This window comes from Myotis daubentonii, chromosome 15, assembly GCF_963259705.1.
Source record: "Myotis daubentonii chromosome 15, mMyoDau2.1, whole genome shotgun sequence".
NCBI classification, from domain to species: domain Eukaryota; kingdom Metazoa; phylum Chordata; class Mammalia; order Chiroptera; family Vespertilionidae; genus Myotis; species Myotis daubentonii.
In genome coordinates this window covers 2,929,159-2,947,139 of record NC_081854.1, presented here as the reverse complement: position 1 = coordinate 2,947,139, position 17,981 = coordinate 2,929,159, and the positions used below count along the sequence as shown (strand labels likewise).

The 17,981-nt window shown below is 51.0% G+C and overlaps 1 protein-coding gene across 1 annotated transcript in view; it reads left to right on the top strand.

Moving 5' to 3' along the window:
* LOC132216496 (leukocyte immunoglobulin-like receptor subfamily A member 6) overlaps positions 1 to 17,981 on the top strand; it is a 74,353-nt gene that overhangs the window by 46,514 nt on the left and 9,858 nt on the right. The window contains exon 9 of the mRNA XM_059665733.1: positions 10,799 to 10,841. Within this exon, the coding sequence (XP_059521716.1) occupies positions 10,799 to 10,841 (43 nt within the window). The remainder of the gene's footprint in view (positions 1 to 10,798; positions 10,842 to 17,981) is intronic.

Here is a 17,981-nt window from a genome sequence, read left to right as displayed (position 1 = left end):
TCAGGGAGAGATCTCAGGGGAAGCACAGGCCTCCAGGGTCCCCGAGGATTCACCTCTCCCCCCCTCACATGGAGTCAGGCCTTAGAGAGGGAAGTGAGGCAGGTGGCAGGTGGGGAGGTCATGGCTGAGGGAGATGTTGGGGCTCAGGCTGGGGGAGGGGGAGTCAGGCTCAAGTGGGGAGAAGCACACCCTGCCCCTCGCCTTTCATCTTGATCCCAGAAAGCTCTGAGCAATGGTCCCTCCTCCTCCCCCGACCCAGGGAGTTGGGCCCACAGAGGGGAATTGGGAGTCTCTGTGGGGAGGTGGTGGGTGCCTCCCTGTAGGGAACAAGGGCTGAGTCATGAGACTGTTCTGGAACCTCTGAAGTCTCTCACTTGGACACGCCCTACCCCTGTCTGGGCCTCAGTGTCTCCAACTGTAAAAGGAGAGAATCCTTGTCCAGAGCTTAGATTTCCTGTCAGTTCTGGCCCTGACCTCTTGGGAGAAGGGCCTCACAGGGAAGCCCCCAGGATGTGATGTTATGGGGCCTGTCCCCTCTGTCTCAGTGACGGTGACACTGTACAGGGAGGGACAGGCAGGACAAGGGTCCGGGCACCCAGCCCTACCCCTCAGCTCAGGCTCAGCTCAGAGGAGGGACCAGGGTGGATCAGCCCTGGTTCAGCTCCTGGCTCTGTTGCTCCTTCTGTGGGGCTGGGCGGTCCCTTCTCTCCTCTGAGTGTCGGGCTCCTGTCTGCTCATCCCTGGTCCCATCCTGCTCACAGGCTGCTGGGAGATGAGGTGACATAAGGGCCTCCCAGAGCTCAGGAAGGCAGAGACCCCAGCCCAGCCTGACCTTCCCAAGGGGGCATCAGGGCCTGCAGGGTGGGGATGGATGAGGTAGAGACCCAGAGTCCAGCCCACACTTCCCCTCCTGTCCCTGCTGTGATGGGGGCGGGTAATGAGGAAGGACCCTCAGCTCCAGATGATAAGTGGACAGGCCTCTGCAGAGGAGGAGCCCAGAGCACGAAGCTGGTGTCTCCCTGGGGGGCAGCATGAGGACAGCACTGGAAACTCAGTCTTGGGCTCTAGTCCCAGCCCTGCCCCGTCCAGGCTGGGCAACCTGGGGCAGGTGATTAACCTCTCTGAGCCTCAGTGAAGCGGGTGGTAGAGGTCAGCATCCCTGGTGCATGAGGTGAGAGGAGATGAGTGACAGACCCCAGCAGGAGCCTCACACACAGTAGGTGCTCATTAAATGGCATCACTGGCTCATTCATGACGTTATGAGGGGGAGACAGGCTGCCAGGTCTTTCATGTCTGATTTGTTTCCTGGAATCATCCCCAAACTCTCCATCTAGGCTGACTCGGGACCCATCATCACCAAGGGGAGCCCCTTGACCAGCTGGTGTCAGGGGACTCTGCAGGCTAGTGCCTATGTTCTATATGAAGAGAGGGGCTCTGAGCCCTGGGATATGAGGATCCCATAGGACTCCAGCAACAAGGCTAGTTTCCTCACCAAGAGGGCAGAGAGGAGCTGGGAGGGGTCACAGACAGAGTCTCTGGAGAAGGACAAGGTCCCTGAGCTCAGGGTCAGGGGCGTGAGGGGAGGGGTGGCTCTCTACCCATCACACCTTCCTCTCCCCAGGAATGTACAGGAAACCCTCCCTCTCAGCCCAGCCGGGACCCTCAGTGCCCAGGGGAGTGACCGTGACCCTTAAATGTGGGTCTGAGATCTGGTTTGACACCTTCCACCTGCACAGGGAGGGGTCACTGGACCCTCCCCAGCACCTCCATCTGCAGGACACGTCTGCACCCTCTCAGGCCACCTTTACCCTCAGTCCTCTGAGCTCAGGCCACCAGGAGACCTACAGGTGCTATGGCTCAAACAGCACCTCCCCCTACCTGCTGTCACAGCCCAGTGACCCCCTGGAGCTGATGGTCTCAGGTGAGGAGCCCTGACCCTGTCCTTTCTGTGCTCAGTCAGCTCAAGGCTCTGTCCCTAGGAGTGTGGGTGACAGTAATAAACAAGGGGGTGGAGGAGGTTCCACAGAGCAGAGTCCAGCCCAGGAGAGAGTAGAGACAGACAGTACCTCCCACTCCTGAACCCCATTTCTGATCCTCAGCAGAGATGAAGGGTAGGGAGGGGGAGTGAGATGTGAGTGAAATGAACAGGAATGTGATTAGACTGAGCAGAGAACACAGACCCCCACCACCACTCACCTCCTGACGACTTCATCTCAGAATCTTGGTCCTTGTAGTCCAGCCCCCACTGGACACTCCCCTGTAGAGAGAAGCATCCTGCCTGTGGGCACCACACTGCATGGCCCCCTGTGCTCACCTGGAGGCCTCCAGGCCCTCAGTGCTCACCTGAGAACAAGGAGGGACCCTGCAGGCCTCATGGGGACCTGCGGCCTCCTGCCCAGACTCTGTGCATTCCCCTCTGCTCAGTGTCTCTGTGCACACGGGTCTATTAAGGCTCTTTTTAGAGAACCTTCAGGCAATACTTCAGTCTATAAGCTCACAATTTAACTGACATTTTATGGAGTCCAGATAGAAATATAAACATTCTATTCCTCTTTTCATTGGGAGCAAATTAAATTCAGACATTTTTTAATGAAGAATAACTTCTTGTTTATATAAAATCTTCTTTCACACATTTTCAAATGAGGTTTAAAAGCATGTGACAGCTCTTTGTAAAACTGTGTAAATGCCCAGCCCACTTAGAGAATTGCACCTCTAACATTGTAATTTGTGAGAAAGTTGTCTGATTCCTGTAAATTTTCTAAATGGTAGTAAGTGCACATAGGAAAGCTCTTGGTTTGGGCATAGTTAACTCACGATCTGTTAGCCTCCTAAAGACTCTCTCCCTGTGGACTGTTTTTCAGTTGATCCCTCCAACATGCTGATAAAATTATAATCCCCACCAGGCCAAGGAAATGTCACTTCTTTATTCCCAATTGCATACCTATTTTTCTCATTCCACACCTAATACAATGAAATGAGGGATTAAAATGTTCCAGAGTTTCTCTTCTAGAAAACAGCTTAACTCACATCCAACGTTATGTCATGGCAAACCCATTAAGAATTCTACATTTTATATTGAAAGCACTATTGGCCGCTTTGTTCCTATCCATTCTTCTGTTTCATTAGGGTTTACTAGGAATGCTCTCTTTGCCTGACAGATGCACATCTCCTCATAATTATCCTTTCTCTGATTTTTAACCACATGACACACATTACAAAGGCTTCTTGGCATCACCCACTTGGATATTAACCCAACTGAGTGATGCAGACCATCCATGTGCATTTTCTGAATTGTGGAGCTGACATTTAGAATTGTTGCATGGATAACTGTAATAAGGAACAATCCAATCCATAATTTCTGTTTACATCATTGGATTTATATAAAAATGAGGTAAGAGATTGACCTAATTTCCTACTTTTGGTGCCCACTAAATATTGAAATTAGGTGGATTTTCTCTGTGAGTTAAATTTGAACCAGAACTGTGGACTTCCTTGGTTTTGAACTTAGTTGTCTTTTGAGTTAAAAAAAAACACCCAAAACAACATAATTAGCATTTACATACTCATATTTTTTTATCTGGGAAACATATCTACCACTTTAGGTATTTGTTATTGTAAAATAAAGTGAGTTAATAAAGTAATCAATAGATGAACAACTTCAGGTGAAGATGAACATAGCAGACTCATGAGAGGAGAGGCCTGGGCAGGGTGGGGTGAAGGAAACCCAGCCAAGACTTTCACCCCTTCATGCTCCTGATATTCAGGAGCCCCTGACACCTCCATGGACCCTGCGTCCCCAGCTGTTGAGAAGGTGGGATCTCTCAGCTGTAGGGGAATAAGCTCATGGGGTCTTGATCCTCAGACTGAACACAGAACACACAGCTCTTAGTTATTTCTGAATTGAGACCACTTCTTACTCATTCTCAGTTCTTGGGCAATGCTAACTGTGATCAAGGTGACTCAGAGCAGGTGCTGAGTTCTGACATCAGGGGGACACTGATGTCAAGGGGAGGTGGGAGCCCAGGTTAAACCTCAGAATCCTAGAGATTTGGGTCTGCCCTGACCTCTGAGACTTCTTTACTCACAATTCTCATTTCCCATCCCCAAGACTACACAGTGGAGAATCTCATCCGGATGGGCGTGGCTGGCTTGGTCCTGATGGTCCTCGGGGTGCTGCTATTTGAGGCTCGAAACAACCCCATAAGGATCCTTGATGCAGCCAGCATGTGAACGCAGAGGGAACAACGCACCGTTCAGAGTTGGGGAGCCTTGGAGCCCATCTGAGATCCCAGGAGCTGCTGAAAGAGAATATAGACCATAGTTGGGGGAACTGTCTGCTGAGAATGGTCAGGGAAGTAGAGTTGGTAGGTGAGTTTTGGGCGTAGGAGAACATGAGCCCTTCCCTGTAGAGGACGCCTCCTCCATCCACCTGTGTGCTCTCCCTCCCTCTCTGTCCTTGCTGACTGTCTTCTACTGTCTTCTGTTCTCCCCTGTGATGTGAGGGTCCATCCCACAAGGCTCCTTTGGATTCGTATCTGTATACCTTCATGCTGGGCCACATCCATCCCAAAAATGAGGTGTCTTCACATACCTGGGATTAGTTTAAACCATAAAGAACAAAGGACAGGCACCTGGTCCATAGTGGTAAAACGTTATAATAATGCAGCTCAGGGACAGAATCCGGACACAAAATGGAATCAGGTTTTGTGTGATTCCCTTATTCGAAATGTCCATGAGAAGGAAAACCATAGAAACAGAAATCAAATTGGTTTGTCTGGGGTTGACCAGGAGGACAGATGGGAGACTTACTGTTTGCTGTTGTTTTTTGTTTGTTTGTTTGTTTTTTTTGGGGGGGGGGAAGGGAGTTTAAAACTTTCTTGGAAGAAGATAGACATTGTCATTGAAACATTGTGTATTTACTGCATTCTAGTGAATTTCATATTTCAAAAGGCCCAATTGTATGTTATGTGACTGTTGCTTCAATAAAAATAAATGCAAGTGAAACACGCGTTGTTCCCTTCAGCTCCCTTATACCTTGGAGGCTGCCCCACTTGTGTCCATGGAGTTTTATGGGAACCTGGACTCCCACCAGGTCAGAGGTGCCCTAAGTGCCTTAGTGCTTAGGGATCAACCTACTCATGAAATTTCCACCTTCACTCCTGACTGGGGCTGAGTCTCATTTCCAAAATGAGACCTACCACCCCTGCATCCTTTTGTCTGCCCTCATACAACCAAGGATGCACTACAGCTTCTGATTCACCTTGTAGGCTTGGGGGATATACATGTGGCCTCGAAATATCCCTTCCCACCACACGCCTCCCATACACATGCCTTCATCAGGTCTGAAAATGACAGCATATTTCTGGCAGTTGTGGCTCAGTGGTTGAGTGTGGACCTCTAAGCCAGGAAGTTATGGTTCTATCCCTGGTCAGAGCACATGCCTGGGTTGTGGATTCCATCCTCAGTGTGGGGCTTGCAAGAGGCGCCCGATCAATGATTCTCTCTTATCATTGATGTTTCTATCTCTCTCTCCCTCTCCCTTCCTTTCTGAAATCAATAAAAATATACTTTTTTAAAAAAGAAAGAAATTAACAACCCATTGGTGTTCTTCATAACAACCCTCAGAAGTGAGGTTTCACAATTTTGCCCAACAGGGAAAGAGGAAGAGGGCAAGGACTGGGTCAAAATAGAGGGTCAATAAACGTGTCCCCAGGTCTTAGATTACAACCTGGGAATTGTCTCCAACACACTCTTCTACCCAAAGCATGGAGACGGAATAAACAGCATTAGACAAAGAGGTACAGTCTGGGGGACAAGAGGCGGTGAGGAGGCAGGAAGGACTGCGAAGGTTTGATGGAGAGGGCTGGAGAGCAGGAGCTCTGCTCACAGAGACAAGGAAGTCAGAGAGAGGAAGTGATAGGGAGAAGCAGCAGCAGCACACACCCAGGCCTGGAGGCTGGTGCTGGTTGCCTCTGTGGGTGAGTTGACAGTTTTTTAACGTCCCCCAGGCCTCCTGTTCCTCTTGGGGTCAGCAAACTGGATACAGCACCATTGGCTCCTGCAGGCAGTCATGGTGGAGAGAGGACGAGCCCTCTATTCTCCCCTTTCTCTCTCACACACTGAACCAATCCCAGCGTTCTGGCTCCCGATTCTCCTTCCTGTGACCCAGTTCTCCCCTCAGACAAGCTCAGGTGAAGATGCAGGAAAGCTCATTGGTGTGACCACATCAGCCTCCTTCTGGCCTCCTCCAGACCCTCAGTCTTCGCTGAGGTGTTTCATTCTCATGGCCCCAAAAGTACCTGTCACTGACCATCCCCTGCACAAAGCCTGTCCACAGGTCCGCCCTGACTCCAGCCACATTCAGGGATCTCCACCCGGCAGTTCGTGCTGCTGATGATCAGGCTGAGCTACACTCTCCAATCCCAGTGAGGCCAATGCCTCCTCCAACCTAACTCATCCCTTGAACCTCTTCCCCTCCACCCACACAAGCTGGGTTAGGACCACATTGTGGCCCCTCGCGGGGCCCTCTGAGCCCATCTGAACAGAGCTCCCTCCTCTCCTAACCTGCTAGACCGAAAAAAATACATTTATTTCCAAAATGTATTCCTTACATTTTGGAAATAAATTAACAGACTTTGCAATAATCAATGTGTAAACCAAAACAGAATTGAATTTTTTAGATTAAATGATAATGTTAATACTACACATCAAACCTATGAAATGAAAATAGGAAAAACCATGTGTGTTTGTGTGTGTTTATGTGTGTGAGCATATGCGCGAGAGTATAAATGTTTGCATAAATGTGTGTGTGTGAGTGTGGGTGAGTCTATATATGTGTGGGCTGTATGAATATATATGTGAATGTTTGAGAGTTGTGTGTGTGTGTGTGTGTGTGTGTGTGTGTGTGTGAAGGTGTATTTGTGTGTTTTGGGTGTGAGTGTACGTATTATGTGTGTTTGAATGGGCCTATATATGTGTCAGTAGGTATGTACGTGTGAGTGTGTAGTGTTTGAGCAGGCTACTTCCTAACTCGACTTCTGAGCAAAACAAAAGTCTCCCCCACAAAGATGATGAGAATTTTTCTGGCCTGCGATATGGAGGAAACGAAACCAGCCATTCAATGCAGATGGAGATGTTGGTGTTTTGAGAAATTGTAAGGCAGAGATGCCTTGTCCAAAGGAGCAGAAGGAAGACTCCAGGTCAGACCCCTCGCGTGGAGTCACCTCGATCATGACAGACCTTTGCCGGGCTGTGGAGAGGTCATGGCCTTTCCATCAGGTGGGGCTTGGCCAGTGGGTGAGTCTGCCGGACACAGTGAACGTCTTACCTGCCTCCACCATTTACAATAATCAATGTCAGATGGGCGACGGAACAAAACATGAAAAATAAACCAATTTCTTTTTCTTTTGTGAGAAGAAAAGGGGGAACTATCTCACTAGTTTGTGGGAGACTCATTTTCCTGTGATGTGGACACAAGAACATGAACTCAGGGGGGACATGGACACAGTGGATCCACTAAGGTGAAGAACTTCTGTTCCTTATTGACACCAGCAAGACAGTGAAGACGATAGATATTTGCGATGCCAAAATGAGACCACGGACTGGCATTCAGATCATTAGGAAACATGTACAACTTGTAATGTGGCAGCAGAGAGCAATAGAGAAGCAAGCAAAAACTTAACACGCAACTGATATTGACCTGCAAATGTGCAGTGACATTGTTTAAGGTGATGAGCTGCCTTGGCTGGTGTTTCTCAATGGTTAGCACATCAGCCTGACCACCGAAGAGTCACAGTGTTGCTTCCACGTCAAGGGCATGTGCCTTGGTTGCAGTTTTGACCATGGCCCTCATGTGGGATGAAATCTATTGACATGTCTCTCACATCGATGTTTCTCTCTCGCTCTCTCTCCTTCCCTCTCTCCCTTCCATCCTCTCTAAAAGTCATTGGAAATAATATCCTCAGGTGAGGAGTAACAAAACAAATTTTTAAATAAAAGGTGCTGAGCTTTATAAATCATTGAAGAAATAAATATGCATCAAACCACAGGGTTGGTACCAATACTTACACTGAATAAGGAACATGAAAAAGGCAGGAAACACAAAGGGTGGGCAGGGATGGGAAGCTACCAGGACCCTTGAACCAGGGAGAGTTGAGGAAATGCTGAGGCCACTGGGAATCTGCTAAGCAGAGTGTTTTATAAATGAGCTCCCTCAAGAGCCGTGGTCCGGGGTCCCATTGGGCTGTTCAGAGCCAGACTCTCAGGGGCTAAGTCAGGACCAGAACCTGGGTCCCGCCCTCCCTGAGCAGGAGTCAGCCCAGCAGACACATGAGACCCTGAGGATCAGGTGAGACCTCAGACACTGCTGACCAGCCTCCTGAAACCTGGACGCCCCGTGAGCCCTCATTCTGGGGAGATCCAGTGCCAGGCCCAGGGCGGGGCTGACTCCTTGCTGTGGGGTGTGGTAATCCCAAAGGGTTGCAACAGCCTTTAACTGGTCACATCCTGTGAGGCTCTGTTCTGCAGGCTCAGGCTTCCTCCATCTGCAGAGCAGGAGCCCTCAGAGCAGACGCCATGGCCTCCATCCACTCTGTTCTTCTCTGCCTCGGTCAGTTGTGGACACGGAGAGGGGGAGAAGGAGGGGCAGCTGCATCCTCTTGTTTATGGGGAACCTCAGGCTCAGGCAGCTCAAGTGGATGGGGCACTGATGGGAGGGGAATCAGCTCAGACATCCGGGTGCAAATCTCTCACCAACACTCTCTTCCAGGGCTGAGTCTGGGCCAGCAGATCCACGTGCAGGCAGGTGAGTCCCCACCAGGCTCCATGTCCCTCCTCTTACTTCACCCCTGGGGTGCAGGAGGGAGCACAGAGGTGCTGGGTTGAGGTGATAAAGAAGAGGTTCTAGCACTAAGCTAGGAAATGAAGGTGGGGAAGGTCTTGGAAATGCAGCCTCCGGTTTCTTTCTAGGGACCCTCCTCAAACCCACCATCTGGGCTGAGCCAGCCTCTGTGATGCCCTGGGGGAGCACCGTGACCCTCTGGTGTCAGTGGCCTGGGGAGGCCAAGGAGTTCTGTTTTGAGAAAGAGGGAAGCACATCATCCTGGTGCAGAGTGAAACCACTATATCTGATGGACAAGGGCACGTTCAGCATCACAAGCCTGACAGAGAGTGGTGCTGGGAGATATCGCTGTTACTATCGCAGCCCTGATGGTTGGTCAGAGCGCAGTGACCCCCTGGAGCTGGTGGTGACAGGTGAGCCTAGAAACCTATCCTCTCAGCCCTGCCCAGCCTTTCTTGACCTCAGGAAGGAATGTGATCCTCCAGTGTGGCTCAGGGCAGGGATTTGACAGGTTCATTCTGACTAAGGAAGGAGATCACAGGCTCTCCTGGACCCTGGACTCACAGCCACAGCCCAATGGGCAGTTCCAGGCCCTGTTCCTTGTGGGTCCCGTGACCCCCAGCGATAAAGGGCCATTCAGATGCTATGGCTGTTACAGGAACAGCCCCCGGGTGTGGTCGCACCCCAGTGATATTCTGGAGCTCCTGGTCTCAGGTAAGGCCCATTATTGTCCTTTCCATTGATTCAGGCAACAAATACTGGCGTGTTCCTAGGGTCATTAATTTGAGTGCAGCCCCATATGAGAGGGTGAGGGGAGCACAAGGGCTCCTGGGCCTGAGTCACAGAGAAAGACAGTGAGACCTGATGGCCAGGCCAGGAGAAGGGGCTTATGGGAGGAGCAGCCCCTGTAATTCACATCTGGTCTCCCCAGGTGAGTCTGGGAATCCCTCCCTCCTGACCCAGCAGGGCCCCATCGTGGCCTCTGGACAGAGCCTGACCCTCCAGTGTCGCTCTGATGGCGGCTATGACAGATTCGCTCTGCACAAGGAGGGGGACGGGACCTCCCCCAGAGCCTTGTCCTGCAGCCCCAGGCTGGGCTCTCTCAGGCCCACTTCCCACTGGACACTCAGAGAGGCTGACAGTGGGGGTGGGTACATATGCTAGAGTAGGAACAATCTTTTCTTTGTAGTAGCCCCCCCCACCCCCCAGTGCCACCCTGGACATCCTGGTGTCAGGTGAGGAGCCAGTGGATTCAGCCAGGCACCCAGATCTGCACAGGCCCTGCTGGGGGTCTCAGGTGGTCAGGCCAGAATGAAGGTGCAGGGCCCCAGGGAGAGAGACAGAGGGGGGGGGTAGGGAGGGGACATGGGGAGACTCAGAGAAATAGAGACAGACAGAGAAGAGGGTCCTCAGAGAGAGGCCTGGTGACTCTCAGGCTAGTACAAGGTGGGTAGGCAATCCTCACCCTCCTTCCCTCTCCCAAGGATGGTTGCCTGACTGGCCCTCCCACTCCCTCAGCCAGGCCACAGGGTGGCCTCAGGAAAGAACATGACCCTGCTGTGTCAGTCACGGAGCTGGAGGGACACATTCCTTCTGTCCAAGGAGGGGGGCCCCTAATGCCCCCTGATTCTGAGATCAAAGTACCAAGCTCAGCAGTATCAGGCAGAGTTCTCCATGAGCCCTGTGACCTCAGGCCACAAAGCACCTACAGGTGCTCCAGTTCACACAGCCCCTCCCCTTACCTGCTGTCACTCTCCAGTGAGCCCCTGGACCTCCTGGTCTCAGGTGAGGGGCAGGGATTTGACAGGTTCATTCTGACTAAGGAAGGAGATCACAGGCTCTTGGACTCACAGACACAGCACAATGGGTGGCCGCAGGCCCTCTTCCCCGTGGGCCTCATGACTTCCAGCCACAAGGGGGACATTCAGATGCTATGGCTGTTCCCAGAACAAGCCTCAGGTGTGGTCACACCCCAGTGACCCCCTGGAGCTCCTGGTCTCAGGTGAGTCCTATTATTGTCCCTTCCATTGATTCAGGCACCAAGTACTGGGGTGTTATTAGGGTCATTAATTTGAGTGGAGCCCCATGTGAGAGGGTGAGGGGAGCACAAGGACTTTTGGGCCAGAGACACAGAGAGAGTGAGACCTGCGGGCCAGGCTAGGAGAAGAGGGTTATGGGAGAAGCAGTCTCTGTAATTCACATCTGTTCTCCCCTGGTGAGTCTGGGAAGTCCTTCCCCCTGATCCATCAGGGCCCCATCATGGTCTCTGGACAGAGCCTGATCCTCCAGTGTCACTCTGATGTCTCCTATGACACATTCGCTCTGTCCAAGGAGGGGGAACGGACCTTCCCCAGAGCATGATTCCACTGGACACTGCTGGAGTGAGATGTGTTCCCACCTGTGGGCACCACTCTGCCTGGCCCTGTGCTCACCTGGAGGCCTCCAGGCTGTCAGTGCTCACCTGAGACTCAAGGGGGACCATGGACAGCTAGTGAGGAACTAGGGGATTCCTGCCCAGACTCTATGTGAAATTCGTGGCTGCTCTGTACATTTTAAAAAAACCCCACAACTGTATTGTCGAGAGTATTACAGATGCCCCCCCCTTTTTTCTTCCTCAACCCTTCTCCACCTGGTTCCCTTCCTGTTCTTCCTAGGCCCTCACCACGCTATTCTCTGTGTCCATGGGTTATGCGTATATGCATGTAAATTCATTTGTTAATCTCTTCCCACCTCTTCCCTTGTCCCTCTGAGACCCATCAGTCTGTTCCATGTTTCCAGGCCTCTGGTTCAATTCTTTTTCTTCATTTTATTTTGTTCATTAGATTCCACATATAAGATTCCACATATAAGATCATGTGATATCTGTGTTTCTGTCACTAGCTTACTTTGCTTAGCATTTTAACCTCTGACATATTTTGCACACACCTCTCTATTATTGCTTTTGCTATGAAAACTTTTAAGCAATAGTTACTTACACATATAAATTTAAGGTTCAAACATTTAGGACTTAAACGAGGTAACTCTACTCGAACTGTCTTAGAAAAGATGCTTCAAAGGTGTTGTGTATTTTTTTTCCAGATTCATTTACCAGTTGTATTCATAAAACTGAACACACCCTTTGCTCAAGAATTGCTCAAGGTCTACATAAATGCATGTCTGTATATCCCAGACCAACCCATAGATACTTGGTCCTCAGCTTTTGCTTAAATATAAGCTCTTATACCCAGATGAGGTAGCTTCCATGGCTCAGAATCCCACAATGAGAAGAATGATTGACATAACTCATTGTTTTCTGCAATGAGAGACCATATGTCTCCCCAGTCCTGAATTCTCCAGGCAAAGCCAATCTGTGCCCCAAAGAGACTCACAGAAGAATGCATGAAAGCAGCCAGGACCCTTCTCCAGCAGAGAAAGGGATTGTGGAGGGACTGGTAGCAGTTAGGTCATGAGAAAGGGAATAGTAGTGGGGACGCTGGGCTTGAGTGACATCAACACCTCACACAGCCCCACTGGTTTCTGGTTCTCAGGAGCAGCCAACACCATCAGCCCCTCACAGAACAACTCAGACCCCAAGAGTGGTGAGTATGAGACGCTATTCAGTTATGGGGTTGAGCATAGACGGTCGTATCCTATCAAGGGGAGGTGAGAGCCCTGGTGGACATCCAGGGTCCTGGGTGAGTTTGTCCTGCCCTGACCTCTGTGACCTCTTTACCCATAATTCCCAGCTTCCCAGGCCCAAGACTACACCTTGGAGAATTCCATCCGGTTGGGTGTGGCTGGATTGGTCCTGGGGGTGCTCGGGGTGCTGCTATTTTGGTCTAGAAACAGCCAGCAACAGACCCAGGATGCAGCCAGGACGTGATCACAGAGGGAACAATGCCCTGTTCAGAGCGGAAGCCTTTGGAATGAAACTCATGTGCCCAGAAGGTTCTGGAAGATAACATGGGACATATGCTGAGGGACCTGTCTGAGGCTCCTTACAGATGGAGGAGTCATCGCTCATGTACAGGAACAAGGGCTGGACCATCTGCCCTTGAACTGTGGCCCTTTCCGTCCCGACCACTCTCTCCTCCTCCTTATAGATTTCTCCCCTCTGGTCCTTTCCCCTTTGCCCTTTAATATAATAATTTGGGTGTTTATAAAATTCTTCACTAACAATTTACCCCTTCAGTATACTTTTACCATATCCATTGGCTTTTTTTTTTATTTGTAAGGGAGAGCTAGTGTACAATAAAGTCAGTTCTCATTTGTTTCCTCCACTTGACACGAACTATGAAGACACACATTTCATGTGTATATTCATGCACCTGACACTGCGTGTTCTCTCTGCTTCTCTGAAAAATAGCCACCCACTGGCCCGTAGGTGTAGCCAATGTCCTCCTCACCTCATTCTTCCTGAAACAACACACATGGCCCTTCTTTTTCTATTCCCGTACATCTGCCAGCACTTCTGTCTGGGAGGAAACTGCCTCCTCAGCTTTAGTATGATGATAATTAAGTCCTCCCTGTATGTCCCTGGTAGCTTCCAAGCTGCAATGGAGATCCTGGAGTGCTTCAGGGCAAGGGAATCCAAGTAAATGTGTTCATAGGCCCTTTAAGAGGAACACCTGGGACTCCAGAAACCCTCTGTCTCAACCACAATCATCACAGGTTCTTTTAAGCAAAAGTTATGGGGACTTCTCTTCCCCGCACTGTAACCCTGGGCTGGAGGTTCTGATGGTGGTCTGGGACCCCTCACAACTGAGGGAGGACCTTCACAACCTAGACGCCCCCCTGCTCCAGTTTTTAACCAGCCCACATGGGTATGGGACCAGTTCCTTTTCCTCCCCTCCTCTCTATCAGTCTCTATTTGGCTTCTGTATATACTCAGCTATACAACTTCTATTAGGCTACAATTCAGGCAATTCTGCATGATGAATGTTCTGTAGTTTAGCTGTAATTTGATGTGGTTGTGGGAGGTTCCAATTACCATGCTTACTTACACAACCATCTTGACCAGAAGTCTCTATTCTCATGCATGTAAAGTTCTCAATTCCAGTCTCTCTGTCTTGTATTCTACAAAATTTCCTCAATGTTGTCTTCCAATTTTGTTATTGTATCTTCAGCTGTATCTTCTCCTGGGTGAAAACAAAATATTTGAGAGTGTTAAATCAAATCATGCTTTTATTTTTATTCCTTTTTACCACTATGTTGTTTAAGTAATGCCTTTCCAAAATTCTCTACACTTTTATCATATAAGCCCCGGGGTTGTTCCAATAATTAATTTTCGCCTTCATTGTTTCTGACATTTCAACAATCTTTGATTAAAATGCATTTCTTATATTCCTAGTGTTCTGTTGTCTCATATATGACTACCTGCATTAAAGACTCTGTAGGTAGCCCTTCTTAGCATTATTTTTCATAATTAGAGTACTTGTTGGCATCTATTCCTTGTAGATGCTCACACCTGATTCTCCACAGAGAGTTAATCCCAGGGCTCACCTGATGTTGGAATCTGAAGGGGATGGTGAGTTGTAGCATCCACTCTCCCAAACTCAGCTTTTGACTGTGATGAGCCCAGCAGGGATGGCTCCAATGTGAGCCTCACACTCACACCTGGACAGACGCTCTTGTTGGACTAGGCTTGATTGAATTTGTTACACACACACACACACACACACACACACACACACACACTCACACACACACACACACACACTCACACACACACGGTTCAGTGCTGACCGTTGGCTGAGTCAGTGCATAGAAATGCCTCAATGCTCATCCTCAAGCATGAGAAATGGGGCAACCCACCTATCACCTTGTGCCCTATCCCCTCCCTGCCTTTGACAACCCTGTTGTCCCTCTCCTGTCCACACGGAGGTGGAGAACTCCTCATAGAAGACCACTTGTGGTCACAAGTGGCCACTCGCTTGATCCCTTTTATTTGTTGTGGTTCCCTCTCTGTTTGGGGAATTCTCATTTCACTTCCACTGCATTGAGTGTGGCTGCATCTTTTAGAAATATTATTTCTCAGAAGTAGGAACAGATGAGGGCTCTTGAGTGGACACACCCATCCCTCATTTTGACTGTGAAGTGAGACACCTTGATCCTCTTATGTCTCATCCCACACATCTTAATCAGGTCTGCAAATTATCAAGGGCTGATCTTGCCCACATTCCAGACACCACTGATCCCACAACACTCTGAGAATTTGGATTCATGCCTACGTGATTCACACCAGGAATCCAAAGTGCAGAGATTGGCCAGTACTGCTCAAGTCACACAGACCATAAAGGATAGTGAAATATTTAAATATGAGCTTTGTCCCCAACATCAGAGCACTGGACCCCTTACTGACCCCAAAAGCTGAAGAGAGGAGGACAGGATGAGGGTACAGCTTTGCTTAAGGAACAAGGATCACTGTGGAGGGAGGAATGAGCCATATCTTATTTCCAGGAAACTTGGGTGGATGCCATTGCAAGAAAAAGGAGAAGTCCATAGAGGGGGTGTGATAGAGAGAAAGCTACAATCTGGGGCCATAGAAGGGACCTGTTTCCTTCCTGTATTTGTTCTGTGTTTCCCCTCAGTGCTCACTATCACAGTGACATCGCCCTGAGCTGTGCAGTGAGAGGGTGAGCGTGTCTCTGCTGATCTGATCTCTGCAGGCCACAGGGACCCACGTCTTCCTGAAGCGTCTCCAGGGCCCAGGTGGCACTATCCACGGTGAGGATGACAGTGAGGAGCTGATGGATGGGCTGAGGTGGGAGGAGACCCCATGGTGGAGGCTCTGACAGGGAAGGACATGCCCTGGGTCACCTCACCTGCAAGGGGCCTCTCAGGAGGGAGGCTCTGGGTCTATTTTCTGCTTCACTATGAAAGTGAGAGCCAGGCTGCTAGAGAGAGGCTGTGCCCTCGCCTGTAGGCTACTGGCGTGACAACCCATGACAGGCAGAGTCAGCCTCCAAGTGACCATCACCCACAGGCTCTCCTGGACCCTGGACCCTGGGGGTGGGTAGTGCATCTGTCTGTCCACCCTACTAGCACCGTGGCCTCCTCCATCTGCTCAGCTGAGGCCTCCGGGAGAAGACACCATGACCCCCACCGTCACGGCCCTGCTCTGCCTCGGTGAGATGGGACGGGGAGGGGACTCTGGTCTGTCAGGACCCCAGGATTCAGGAGGCTCATGGGGAGGAGGGTGCTGCTCAGGGTTCAGGGCAAATCTCTCACAGGGATTCTCTTCCAGGGCTGAGTGTGGACCTCAGGACCCCAGTGCAGGCAGGTGAGTCTCTCAGGATTCCCAGGTCCCTCTCACATGGGACAAGGGGTTACAGCCTGTGCATCTGGGGATAGAGAACAATGGTTCTGGGTTAATGGATGTGGGGCATCTTAGAAATGTGGGGGTGGGTAATGCCTTCTAAGCCAGCCTTTGGTTTCCTTCCAGGGGCCCTTCCCAAACCTACTGTCTGGGCTGAGCCAGCCCCTGTGATCCCCTCGGGGAACCCCATGACCATCTGGTGTCAGGGGCCCCTGAAGGGCCAAGAGTTCTATCTGTATAAAGAGGGAAGCCCAGCACCATGGAAAATGGAGAAGCCACAGGAGCCTGGAGACAAGGCCAAGTTCTCCATCACACACATGACAGAGCATGATGCTGGGATATGTCGCTGTTACTATTACAGCCCTTCAGGCTGGTCAGAGAGCAGTGACCACCTGGAGCTGGTGGTGACAGGTGAGAGGACACTCAGGGGTCCCAGCCTCAGGCTCTGCCCTCAGGAAGGGGGTCTGCTCTCAGGGTGTCTCCCTCTCACAGCCCAGCCCTGGGGGACATGAGGGAGGTGTGAGCCCATTTAACATGCTGCCTCCTCCTCTCCTAGGATCCTACAGCAAACCCAGGCTCTCAGCCCTGCCCAGCCCTGTCCTGACCTCAGGAGGGAACGTGACCCTCCAGTGTGGCTCAGGGCAGGGATTTGACAGGTTCATTCTGACTAAGGAAGGAGATCACAGGCTCTCCTGGACCCTGGACTCACAGCCACAGCACAGTGGGCGGTTCCAGGCCCTGTTCCCTGTGGGCCCCGTGACCCCCAGCCACAGGTGGACGTTCAGATGCTATGGCTGTTACAGGAACAGATCACAGGTGTGGTCACAACCCAGTGACCCCCTGGAGCTGCTGGTCTCAGGTGAGTCCCATTAGTGCCCCATCCATGGATTTAGGCTCCAGATACATTATTGGCATCTTTGCTGGGAGGAAACCCCCCTGTGAGTGGGTTAGGGGGGAAGTACAGGGGCCACTGTGTCAAAGACACACAGAGAGACAGTGAGTCCTGGGTGCCAGGACAGGAGAAGGGGGTTTATGCGAGGAGCAGCCCAAGCTCCTTCCCAAGGGGGCATCAGGGCCCTGTGGGTGGGGATGGATCCAGGAGAGACTCAGAGTCCACCCCTCACTCTGCCTTTCACCCTGCCCCTCGCTGTCCCTGCTGTGTTGGGGGCAGATAATGAGGAAGAACCCTCAGCTCCAGATGAGATGTGGACAGGCCCCTGCAGAGGAGGAGCCCAGAGCACGAAGCTGGTGTCCTCCTGGGGGGTGGGGGCATGGGCAATGTGAGAACAGCACAGAAAATCCACAGTCCTGGGTCCCAGTCCCAGACCAGCCTCATCAAGGCTGGGTGATATGGGGCACGTGATTAATCTCTCTGAGCCTCAGAAATGGGTGGTGGGTCAGCATTCCCTGGTGCATGACTGCTGTGAGGTGAGAGGAGATGAGTGACAAACCCCAGCCTGTGCCTCGCACACAGTAGGTGCTCATTAAATGGCATCCTTTCCTCATTCATGACGTCATGAGGGGATGAGGGCTCCCCAGGACCTTTCATGTCTGATTCCTTTCCAGGAGACGTCCCCAAACCCTCCATCTGGGCTGACCCAGGCCCCGTCGTCAGCAAGGGGAGCCCTGTGACCATCTGGTGTCAGGGGTCTCTGCAGGCTAGTGTCTACGTTCTGTATAATGACAGGGTCTCTGAGCCCTTGGATACGAAGACCCCAAAGGACTCCAGCAACAAGGCCAGTTTCCTCATTGAAGCCACGACCCCATCCCACGCAGGGCTGTACCAGTGTGCATATTACAGCACTGAGGACATGCTGTCAGAGTTGGGTGACCCCCTGCTCCTGG